General features: G+C 38.5%; 1 protein-coding gene across 2 annotated transcripts in view; it reads left to right on the forward strand.

The window, feature by feature from the left end:
• MMP16 (matrix metallopeptidase 16) overlaps positions 1–12221 on the forward strand; it is a 224109-nt gene that overhangs the window by 127899 nt on the left and 83989 nt on the right. Inside the window, exons 3-5 of one of the 2 annotated variants that reach the window (XM_066378776.1) lie at positions 316–438; positions 2124–2183; positions 5511–5815. In XM_066378776.1, coding sequence (XP_066234873.1) covers positions 316–438; positions 2124–2183; positions 5511–5815 — 488 coding nt within the window. The remainder of the gene's footprint in view (positions 1–315; positions 439–2123; positions 2184–5510; positions 5816–12221) is intronic. The other variant, XM_066378777.1, reaches the window with a different exon arrangement.

Below are 12221 nucleotides of genomic sequence, written 5' to 3' on the forward strand. Positions count from 1 at the left end.
ATAAATCTTATTGGTGTGGTGCTATAAACCTCATATTTAGAAAAAATGTTTCTTAAGCATTGAATTTGGCTATTATATGGCTGCTGCTTGGAAATTAGGATAGTAATGTAGATGAAAAGAAGGAAAAGGTGGAGACAGAAACAAGTTATCGTTCTGTAAGGTAGTAGAGAGATGTCGTATATGCCTTCTTAATTCCTGGAACCTGTTATTGAGTTACTGGGGGGACACTGATTAACGGTATTATACAGGTTGATTTCCTTTTGAAGTCCGAGATGAGGGTTGCCAATCAGTAATGGAAGATACTGCTTTTTGCAGCTGGATGAAGAGGCCTCGGTGTGGTGTGCCTGACCAAATGAGAGGCAGCTCCAAATTCAGCGTCCGCCGAAAGCGGTATGCTCTGACGGGCCAGAAGTGGCAGCACAAGCACATCACCTACAGGTACGAGCTCCAGGGCCGCAGCCCGTTCTCCATTTGTTTGTCAGAACTGCTTATTTTGACATTTTATCAGACATCTTGCGCACACTGACTACATGGTAATGTATGCCGTGTTCACATCAGGAACTTAAAACTGTGATCATGAAAGAGAATAAATCGTTCATTGGAGGCCTCATAGTCATCCCTGGACACACTAGGTCTCTTCTGTAAAGTAGACATTGTGGCTTCCCGAAATAAATGCCTGTATTCTGAGGGACTGTTGAATGAGTAACCTAACATACGACGGTTTTTTTTTTACCAGAATTCATAATCTAAAAAACACCTAAGTCATTACATATGTAAGTAATTGCCATTTAAACAAAATGTCTTTGAATCTTTTGATGAACTTTTAGTGTCAGTGACACTTAATCTATGGCCAGATTAGCTTTGTAAGAAACCACCGAACTGTCTTCAAAGTGGCTGCACCATTTTGCTTTCTCGCCACCAGTGATGAGAATTCCTGTTGCTACACATTCTTGTCAGAACTTGATGTTGTCAGTGGTCTAATTTTAGCTGTTCTATCAGGTGTGTAGTGGTTTCTCATTGGTGTTTACATTTTCAGTTCCCTAATGACGTATGACCTTCCTGGGCTTATTTTCCCTCTACACACCTTCTTTGGGGAGATGTCTGTTCAGATCTTTTGAGTGAGAGATGAAGCATTCCATAATATCAGTTAGGCTGAGACGATGAATGGTGTTGTTCAGTTCAACCACAACCTTACCTATTTTCTGTCAGTTACTGATAGAAGGTTGGTCTAGTCTCCACCTGAGACAGTGTATTCTATTTCTATTAGGTTTTGCCTCATGTATATATTTGGTTGTTCTCTTGTTAAGCACATATACATTTAAGGTTGTTGTGTCTTCTTAAAAAAATCGACACCCTTATTATTACATTAAGTAATGCCCCCTCTTTTTCCCTGGTAATTTTCCTTGCTCTGAAGTCAGCTTTGTCTGAAATTAAAATGGTTGTTACAGTTTTATTTTGATTCATGTAACATGGTATATCTCTCTTCATCCCCTTACTTTTAATCTTATAGTGTTTTGATATTTAAGGTGGGTTTCTTCTAGGAAACACATAGTTGGTGTTTGCTTTCTAATCCACTGTGTCTCTGTCTTCTCATTGGTATATTTTAATCATTCACATTTAAAGTGATTATTGGTATAGTTGAATTAATATCCACTCTAGTTGTAACTCTCTGCTGTCTGTTGCTGTTGTTCTTTATTTTTTGTGGTGGTGTTGTCATTGCTGTTATTGTTTTGATTTCTCTCTTTTTCTGCCTTCTGTGGTTTTAAATGATCGTTTTATACATTTTTGTTTTCTATTAACGTATCAGTGATGCTCTTTAAAAATCATTTTAGTGTTGATCTAGCATTTGAATTACACATTTACTATTAATCTAAGTCTACTTGTAAGTAACACTATACTACTTCACAGATTGCAGGTACCTTATCAAGGGTATTTCTCATTTCTCCCTTTTGTCTCTTATTACATTGTTTTTATTTTCTTCACTTACCCATTAATCATCTTCACCCAATATATTATTGCTATTATTATTTTGAACAATTATCTGTTTGATCAATTAAAATAATAATTTTATTTGACTTTTATTTATTTCTTTCCTAATGTTCTTTCTTTCTTTCTTTAAATAGATATGAATTTCTGACCTATGGAATTTTTTTTTCTAAGCTTTTTAAAAAATTTAATGCAAGGTGAGTCTACTGGTAATTGCAGGATGCATCTATTTTTGTAATTGTATTATCCTAATGAGTATTTAGACTATATTAATTAAAATGAAAATACTATGTTAGGTTATTTAATTAGTTTCAGTGTTCTCAGTAAATTTATCCTTTGGTAAACCCCAATTTTAAGTGAATGGTTCCATGACTGCTGAGGGCACACACTGGTGGTTATTATTTCAGTTTTATAGTTATGCAGGGAAAAGGATCTTAGAAGAAGTTGCTAAGGAATAATGAGCTCCTCTGCAGAAACCCTTCTCGTTTTCTCTCTGTACCCAGTGAGCTCACTGACCCTGCCAATATCATTGGCTGCAAAGAGAATTGCAGTTGCTCTGGACATACAACAGGCTGAGAAACAGACACTGTTTCATTAAGACCTAAAGTAATGTGGACTTAGATCTGCCTGGTCTGGAAAGCTAGTATCTCGGGAAGTAGACAAATATTCAGTGCGAGGTTTCCTCGAGAGACCCCCACGTTCAATCTCTAGTCTACGACCATTTCTAGTATGTGGGGAAAAAAAATGAAGCTCTTTTCAATTGTACAGAATATAAATAAAAATGAATTGCCTTTCTTAAGCTTTTCAAACAAAATCTTCATTTTATTCATTTTATAGCACTTTATTTTTGAAAATATATATTAAATTTCTGTGCATCACTATGAGAATTAGTAAGAATAACCATCTTATTTTACTCTTGATATCATGGGTTTCTCTGTGTCCTTTATTATTTTAGTCTTCAGTAATCATACTGACTGTTTGTGTGTATCTCACTGGTGTGAGGTTTATAAGTTGGTAACTTTTGTTTGCAGCTCATTTTGAAGCTCACTCATTTGTCTTGTATTTATCAACAAGGTCACGAATATTGTGTAAGCTAATAAGTCTATAGCGTGAAAAACAGAGATACATTTTCCAATCTAAACATTGTCCACATTTGTTACTCTGTATTATATGAGATAGCTTCATTTGTCTCAGAACCAGTGTGTATGTACGCAGCATGCCAACAGGATTGCATTTATTTCCTATGTTGTACAATAATTCTTTATTTGAAAACAACATAATTTCTCTGTTATACCTTGGATCCAACTTGGATTCCCCTCAATGACATGCTCAGGCCACGCACTGACACTAACTCCCTATTTCCAAAACGACCCATAGAGGATGTATCTCTGTCTCCTGTTCTTTGAATTTCTGAAATTTTTTGTGGTTTTGTTCTTGACCCCTTATTCCTTTTCATCACAAACAGCGATCTCTGTAAACTGGAGTAATACCAGGGTACTTCTCCACTTGCAATTCTCCAGTGGTGTTCTGTCACAGAATGTGGGCCGTCCCTGCCAGCTGTGTGTCCGCTGGTCCTTGGGTGCTGGTGCTCATTTCTACCAGTCAAAACGAGCAGCCTCATGTTGACCTGGAAAGGTTTGCTCGTGCTGCTCACTGCCCCTTTTTTCCTAGGAATGCAGTGCTAGGCACACACGACTCCTTTTGCCATTGAAACCGCCCTTGTCATTTACTCATCTGGCCGCCTCCCCCTCCCTGTCATGTCTACAATTTTCTTTTCTTTTTTTTTTTTTTTTTTTCACTTTTTTCTCTCTCTTCACCACAATATGTAAGTTCTACAAGAGCGGTCTGCTGCCTGGCTCTGTCTCTCACACCCACTTTTTGTAGTACATTCTTCCAAGTAACTTGTCATAAGCATACTTGCCCACTAATGGGGGGCTTCTGAGATCTTATCTTGTCGGAAGGAAATAATCGACTACTAGGAAAAGGAACTTAGGCGAAATTCTCACGTCACAACATTAACCCACTTGCCTCTTCAACCATCAGACAGAATGTTCAGAGATTAACAAGCTGGAGGAAGGTCAGTGTTAGATGTTATGGTCCAGCTTAGAATGTAAGGCAATGGATGCATGAGTTGAAATGTTTGGGTTGAAAAACGAGCCATGCCACTCTGAATTTTCTCCAGGTTCCTCTAAATCTCAACTTCTCTCTTTGTAAAATTGATATATACTCTTGTCTCATTGAGTAACTCCAGGGGTTAAATAAGACACTGTGAAATGCTTGCACAGTAATAATGTGGAGGCCATTCCTATTATTTTAGCATAATTCCTGCATGACATTTGTTAACTATCTGGACATAGTTATAATCTGGTTAAAAATGTAACCTGCATGTAAGTTTTTTCACTTGATACTGTATCAAATATTTTTTCCACACTGCTAAAATGCCTTAAAAAGGCACAACTGGCTTTGAATTCTGTATATACTAGGACATGCAATGGAGGTAACAGAATTTCACGCTTATTCCATTATTATAAATCGTTTGACTCCCAGTTCTCTTTTATTATTGCAAAAGACTATCGCCTGACCGATGTACCATTCTTCATGGGTTAGGATAGTTCCTTAGTGAGAGAGTTCATGGATTCTTGACTGTAAGATTGCTGGTAGTGGAGGGGCTCTGAAATGTATTTATGCCTCTCATGGAAGTTACTCATTGCTTTTCATAAAAATGATATGACCTTTTACTACCACAATAGGATATGTACTATATATATTCTCTATAATTATTCATGTTCTATTTAGAAAAAATTATAAAAATAACAGGAAAGAGAAATATCTCATTGCTGTTAAATAAATATTTATAATTATCCCTTTGCTATTAGCATCAAGACAGATAAGCTCATTAGATAAATAACCTCCCAGTTACTTCTTTAAATGTATGTAATTGCTAAATATTTATATTGAAAAAGCTATTCACTTGCATTGCTTATTTTAACTAGAAGAAATTAAGTATATAAAGAAAACAATTGGATATCAGAAACTCAAATTAATTGACCTTTTCTTTAAAAACTGAGACATGACTGTATCTGTGGAACTGGTGGTCTTAGAATACAATGACATTATTTGGAAGTGACATGTGGGCACACAACAGCTGGGCCCCCAAAAGTAATTATAACCAGAAAGAAATTGAGATATATTATTATTTCATCCCCAAACTGCAGCACCCATCTGATCATTATTAGGCAAAGCAGCCTTTCCATGATGGTTCAGGAGGCAGAGTTCCTGCTGGGTCCAGTGGCCCCACTGTCCCCATCCTGCGGGGACCGTCTCACTTATAGCCTTGGCAGAAGAATACCACACTGCTGAGAATTAACTGTCCCCAGCATGGTGAACTCTAGCTACAGAAACATAAGGATTGAATTTATGCCTTTCCTACTTAGTATTTCACATACTGAATAGATCAAAATCTCTTAATAGCTCAGACTCTAAGTAACGAAGCCATGCCAATGACTTTTTTCTCTAAATTTCAGTATAAAGAACGTAACTCCAAAAGTAGGGGACACTGAAACCCGTAAAGCCATCCGCCGTGCCTTCGACGTGTGGCAGAATGTGACTCCTCTGACATTTGAAGAAGTGCCCTACAGCGAATTAGAGAACGGCAAACGAGATGTGGACATAACTATCATTTTTGCTTCTGGTTTCCATGGAGACAGCTCTCCCTTCGATGGCGAGGGAGGGTTTTTGGCTCACGCCTATTTCCCTGGACCAGGAATTGGTGGAGACACTCATTTTGACTCTGATGAGCCGTGGACACTGGGAAATCCGAACCATGATGGTAAGTGCATTATCGTTTTCATTGTAAATAGTTCCCTTTGTACATTTCTTTTTGGAATGCCCAAGTAATCCACAAACTTAAGGGATGGATTCTAAGTTTGTTCTTAAAATTGTAAAGCAATAGATGCACCTTTTAATATCTTTTTTAGAGTAAGAATGTATATGGGTCATTAAATAATGATGATGGTTCTCCATGTGGTTTTTTGATTAAGATGAGAGATTTTGTTTTTGTACAGTGTCACCTAAAAGATTTCATATGACTTAAGTCATGGGGTATGCAGTACCAAATACCCCTTTTTCTCCTGATAGTTAATTTCAGTGTTTCCACTTGAAACTTAACCTTGGTTGACATTTGTGGTGTGGCTTGTACTGTATCTTTTATGTTGTTTTCTTTCCTATCCTCACCTTAGGAAAAGTTGTCCCTTTTCTTACTTCTCCTATCCATTTTCTTGTTTTCCCAATCTAATATAACTACAAAATTTACTAGTGTGTATTATATCCTTTACTTTTATAAATAATCACTTTCTTGCCAATCTATTTTGTCACATTACTATCAGTTTTCTAATCTTATTATTCTGATATGCTAAAATAATGTAAAAACAAAAAACTGCAAGTAAAAGGTTACTTGAAATAAGATATATGTTTCCTCCTAGACAGTAATCCATACTTCAATTTTATGTCTAAAAAAACATACACAGAATTATAGGATCCTGGAATTAAAAGGTTCCAAAGTAGCCAGCTCCCCAGTTCTTGCAATCAAGAATTAAATCTGTTTTTCTCAGCATGTAGTAGAATGCTCTTGATAATGTGAGCGTGCCTCCTTTTAGTGACAATTAATCAGCTGATGACACTCTTAATTCCTCCTTGATGAGTTAAGCCAGCCATCTAATAAAGCTTGTTTAGTTCATGAGAAGATTGAGTCACCTGTTTTTAGAACACACAGTATTCAAGCACAGGATAGAATGCATGAGATTGAGTTAAAATGAAAACAAATTTCAAAGAATGAAAAATGTAATCACTATTCATGTTTTACCAAAAAAAAAAAAAATCTAGCATTAAACAACGTGGTGTTTTGAATTGTTGTCCACAGCTCTATTGGCTGTAATGTTGAATGATGGTTTCGTTTTTTAAGAATCAGTGATCAGTGTGGAGGCGAATGGCGAACACATGGGGAGATTTCACTGTGGTGGGATGGAAAGCAAACACTTTGGGGTCAGGCAGCCCTGCGTCCAATCTTGGACTAACTGATCCCGGGCCTGGGAAGTCTGTCCCGCGCTGTGCTCCGGTTCTCTCTCTGTTTCTTGTGTTGTAGGGCTGGGTATTTGTAAGGAGAAGCCTTTCCTCTTCGGGCCAGTGTAACCTGCTCTACCTGAGCAGCTGATAATGAAATGTTTACAATCAGCAAGCTGGTCCATCCTGTTTGATGCATAAAACATTTGAAATAAATTGGGTTTACTTTATTTTTATCAAAACCCCGCAGGCATTCTGACCTGTTCAGATGCCTTCAGTTTTAAGAATGATTTTAAAGAATGGAAGGCATGTTTGCATTCTGAATGGCTGGGAAAAACAGCACTTACGTTCGAATTTGGCTGAGACAGTCAAAACTGCCTGTGCTTTCGAGGAAGACTTTATTCTGAAATCCTGAACAGGGAATATTGTGTTTTGTGCCAGTCTTGGGTCTGATTGTTACGGTGACTTGACTTCTGTAGCTTTGAAGCTGTGTTGATTTGACTTTGTGTCCTCATAGGTTTAAAATTATTTTTAAAATCATCTGTGAAGGTGATGGTGCCAATCAAAGTCCTATATTTGCTCTTAAAATAATGAAATCCTCTACAAAGCTGCAGAAATCCTCCGTTGTACCCTTTCTCAGCCGTTTTCTTAAGTGTCAGCCAATATTTTTGAAAATAAGAGGTTCTAAGGAAGCAATCTATAGAGGCAACTGAAATGACACAGGAAACGAGAATGTTTATTTATGCTCATTTGCGTGGGACTGGTGTTAGGAATGCATATGTGCTTTGTATGATGTGAGAAGTGTTCCAAGGAATATATGTGTGGGAAGGAAGAACTGAAAAGAATTCTGAAACCGTGAGCTGAAGGTGTCCTGTGACCCAGGGAGCGATTGACACAGATTATATATTAACACATTTGATTGCCTCTTGAACGTGTATAGCCATACATGTATAATAATTTTTACAAATAGGCCTATTATTAGAAACCTAGACAAAACTATTATGTAATATTTAGTGTTTTATTTGGAGGGAAAATATTTTTTTTACTGGTCAGATGGCAATATTTTTTTTCCTCTTGTGTGAGCTTAAAGGAAAGGACTCCGCAATGCCACAGTGCTTCACATTTGTAGAGGATTAGGGAGAAGTTAACTGACTGTTCAAGATCTAATACCATACAGCTTGACTGCTGAATTGAAATGCCAACCTATAACGAGCACCAGCAGGGCAGGGAGGGCAGTGTGTGGGGAGTATCGATCATTTATCTCAAGAACAGTCTCTGGCTCTGCGTGGGGTGTGGTGAATGTGGGGAGAACGAATGCGTCTGCCTACCCTCCCTCGGTCCTAACGCTAAGATTTCTCTGTATCACAAGTACAGGAGGCACAATTCTGACACCTTCATTGATAAACTTTCTTCTTGCGTCGTGTCCCTGAATACCCCCTGGCTTGCTTACCTGAGACATTTTCTTTCTGTCCTACTTACTGCTCTTAAGCCCCTAGAAAGCAGCAGCTGCTGCTAGATCGTTTAGCAAAAAATGCAAATGAAAGAGCCTCTCACTAAGTACCCCGCTCATTTTCCACGCGTACTGCTCAGCTAATGAAGGGCATTTGAATTCCATCTCCCTCACATGAAATAAACGGTCTTAGGCTGCCAGTAATCCTTAATTCATTGTCATACACTTTAACATCAATTCACTCATAGTCATGATACCTTTTGGAAACTCAGCCTAAAACCCTTTAAGGAAATCACACAATAGTTACCTTCAGTGGTGGAATTCAAGTAATTTAACAACCAGTTCTCTGCCCTAATGACCGGTTTAAGTATAAAAAAAAAAAGATATACTGAAAGGTAGTTTATTATTTCAGGCATTTAATACTTAAAGAAGAAGAATAAAAGAGGTGCACAAAAACTAGATTATGTTATAAGAAAGAGTTTTAAAATATTAATGAAAAAATATTAAATAATACCTGACCAAAAAAACCCCCAATAATATTCTTACTTAAGATATTTCCATATTGTTTTTTGATAGGCACCCTCACTTGCAATTTTTTTCACCTGTGAATGAAATGAACAGGCGATTGGAATACGCCGTTGTGCAAATGAATGTCAAAAAAGAGTAAGGAATATACATTCGTGATTTCCATATTGGGCGGCTGCCCAGGCCACCTTACAGAAAACCCTTATTAACAGTGCCGTTTTAACAACCCATTCTCCAGACTCAACAAAAAATTAAGTATTGGTTCTGCCAAGCCTGTGCGAACTGGCTGAATCCCACCACTGGTTACATTAAAATAAATAAATAAACACAAGCTTACACACACACACCACTCCTACTAAAAATGCCTCTTTTAGAAGAGATTTTTTTCCCCTCTTTAGTTTTATGGAGTGGATAAGCAAAATGTGCATAGCAATTCTCAATAGAAAATACTACTGTGATATGGTTTTTGAAAAGTATGCATTGCCCGAGTGCGAGTTGGAAAATTTAACTCTGATGAAATGTTAAGGTTCGTTCTGAACATCATTATCATATTGTTTCCTTGGCGACAGTAGAAAGATTAAATGGCACTGCCAGTGTAAACACAAACTTTTCCCAAAGACTTTATAATTAGACAGCTATTGGTCACAGTAGTAGGATTTCAAGTGGTTAACGTCTAATCAGAAAGGGTACCTGTGAAAGTGATAGATACAGTGGTGACAGAAAAAACAGTCTAGAGGCATATCTGATTGTACCGCCTCGTGGCAGTTCTATTAACGGAAAGAATGCAGTGCTCTGTGTCTGTTGTCAGAAAAGTCACTGCCTACATTAAGTGTGGGGATGGCAGTTTGTCTGAAAACCAGGGAGAGAGAGATAATGATCTTAATTTCATCTGAGACATCAAAACCCTTAGATCTATGACCTCAATTTGATGGTTCAGTTTCTGTGTCGCCTTGACTGGGATAAAGGGTATCCAGGTACCGGGTCAGTGTTCTTGGTTGTGTCTGTGAGGGTGTCTGTGGGAGAGGTTCACATCTGAATCAGTGGATGGAGGGAAAAAGGCTGCTCCTCACCGGTGCAGTAGGCATCGGCCGGCCTGCTGAGGGCCCAGGCGGGATGGTAGAAAAAGGACACGAGTGTCCCCTCTCTTCTTGCTTGTCCTCTGAGACATTTGTCTTTGTCCAGCACTGAACACTAGCTGCCCACAATGCCCAGGCATTCAAACTTGGACTGATTATCAAGACTAATAATGAATTTCTATCTTAGTTTTGTGCATCCTTTTTTTTTTTTTTTAAAGAATTACAACCATACCATTACAAAAACCTGGTATAACTACCAGTTTGGTAATTTTCTTACCATTTAAACACAACAAAACCCTTCACTCATTGTTCTCAAATTTAACTGTTAACTCTCTGCTCCATCTGAAATGTTATTTATAACGTTGGCGCAACTTTTCCCCTCCCTAGCCTTTTGATACGTATCAGATCAGGAACACGAACAGCTCTGGTCACAGGTCACTGTTGACTCTGCAGCCTGTCTTTGATTACTGCGCCCGAGAACAAGACCCTGGGCTTCACGGACGGTCTCTCCTCTGTTAGGCATCTGAACTAGGCATGTGTGTACTGAACAGTGGAATTGGACCTGAGGTCATGGACTGCCAGCCTGTTATCCATGTTTCCATTGAAAGTTTATTTGACCAGGATGCAAGAGAAAAGTACAGAGATCAAGAGATAATTAAAAACCATCTCAGCCCTGGCCAGTTGGCTCAGTGGTAGAGCGTCGGCTCAGCGTGCGGAGGACCCGGGTTCGATTCCCGGCCAGGGCACACAGGAGAAGCGCCCATTTGCTTCTCCACCCCTCCGCCGCGCCTTCCTCTCTGTCTCTCTCTTCCCCTCCTGCAGCCAAGGCTCCATTGGAGCAAAGATGGCCCGGGCGCTGGGAATGGCTCTGTGGCCTCTGCCTCAGGTGCTAGAGTGGTTCTGATCACAACATGACGACGCCCAGGATGAGCAGAGCATCGCCCCTGGTGGGCAGAGCTTCGCCCCATGGTGGGCGTGCCGGGTGGATCCCGGTTGGGCGCATGCGGGAGTCTGTCTGACTGTCTCTCCTTGTTTCCAGCTTCAGAAAAATGAAAAAAACAAAAACAAAAACAAAAAAAAAACCATCTCTGCCGTTGATCATCATCTCATTCCAGGTGACAGAAGAAAATAAATAATATCAGGGGCCAGATTTAACTGAGTACTTACTATGTTCCAGATGCTGTGTAAATTTATATTATGAACTTAATTCATTTATGCTTCCCAACAGATTTAGAAAATAGAATGTGCAGTTATGTACATTTCACAAGGAAATTGAGACACAAAAAGTTTGGTGACTTGCCCAAGTTTACCTAGTTAGCAACGGCAAATGATACTTAAAAGGATCCTAAGGAATCAGGGAAATGGGATGTATCTTGGAGACTCCAGAGGAAAATGTATCACTGAAAATATTTTATCAAGTGAACCAAAAAAAAAAAAACAATATTGGAAACAAGTCAGAAACCCCATAAAGGCTCTCTGTGGAACTGGGAAACAAAAGCTATCATTACTGTAAAAACAGACTCTGTCATGTGGAAGAAATCTGGGTAAGTGTTTTCAGGAAAACATAAAAATATAGAATGATGTGAAGCTCAAGGCTACATACAGGAGACTGGAGAGATAGCTCCAGCTTACAATGGTGGGTTCTCCCAAAGGAGAGAAGAATAACAGATACGCAAACACAGCCTTGTTTTAAGTTAAGGCAGTAGTGCACAGTTCAAAAAGAGTCATTGTAAATTTAATACAATCAGACTAATAAGTAAATATAAGCACATCCTGATTGTTAATTGCCCCTTGAGTTGGCTCTGACTCCTGGCTCTGTGCATGAGGGAGCTGTGTCCTCAAGGTAAGAAGGAGAAAAGTTGAAAAAGGAAGATTTTCAAAACAGCTGGAAAAAGACACTTCACCTATAACTAACTGCTCAGGGAACTTTACCAAGCAACATGGAAACCCAGAGAACAATGCAATATTTTGAAAAGCTAAGCAAAAAATTAACTAGAATTACCCAGCAGAACTATCATCCATGGATTAGGATAAAATAGAAATAAATAAATAAATAAATAAATAAATAAAACAAATGGAAACTTGACCATACATTTAACAGGTATACAAGGCTAAACATTCTATGT

This window comes from Saccopteryx leptura, chromosome 3 (assembly GCF_036850995.1).
Source record: "Saccopteryx leptura isolate mSacLep1 chromosome 3, mSacLep1_pri_phased_curated, whole genome shotgun sequence".
In the NCBI taxonomy this organism is placed as follows: Eukaryota; Metazoa; Chordata; class Mammalia; order Chiroptera; family Emballonuridae; genus Saccopteryx; species Saccopteryx leptura.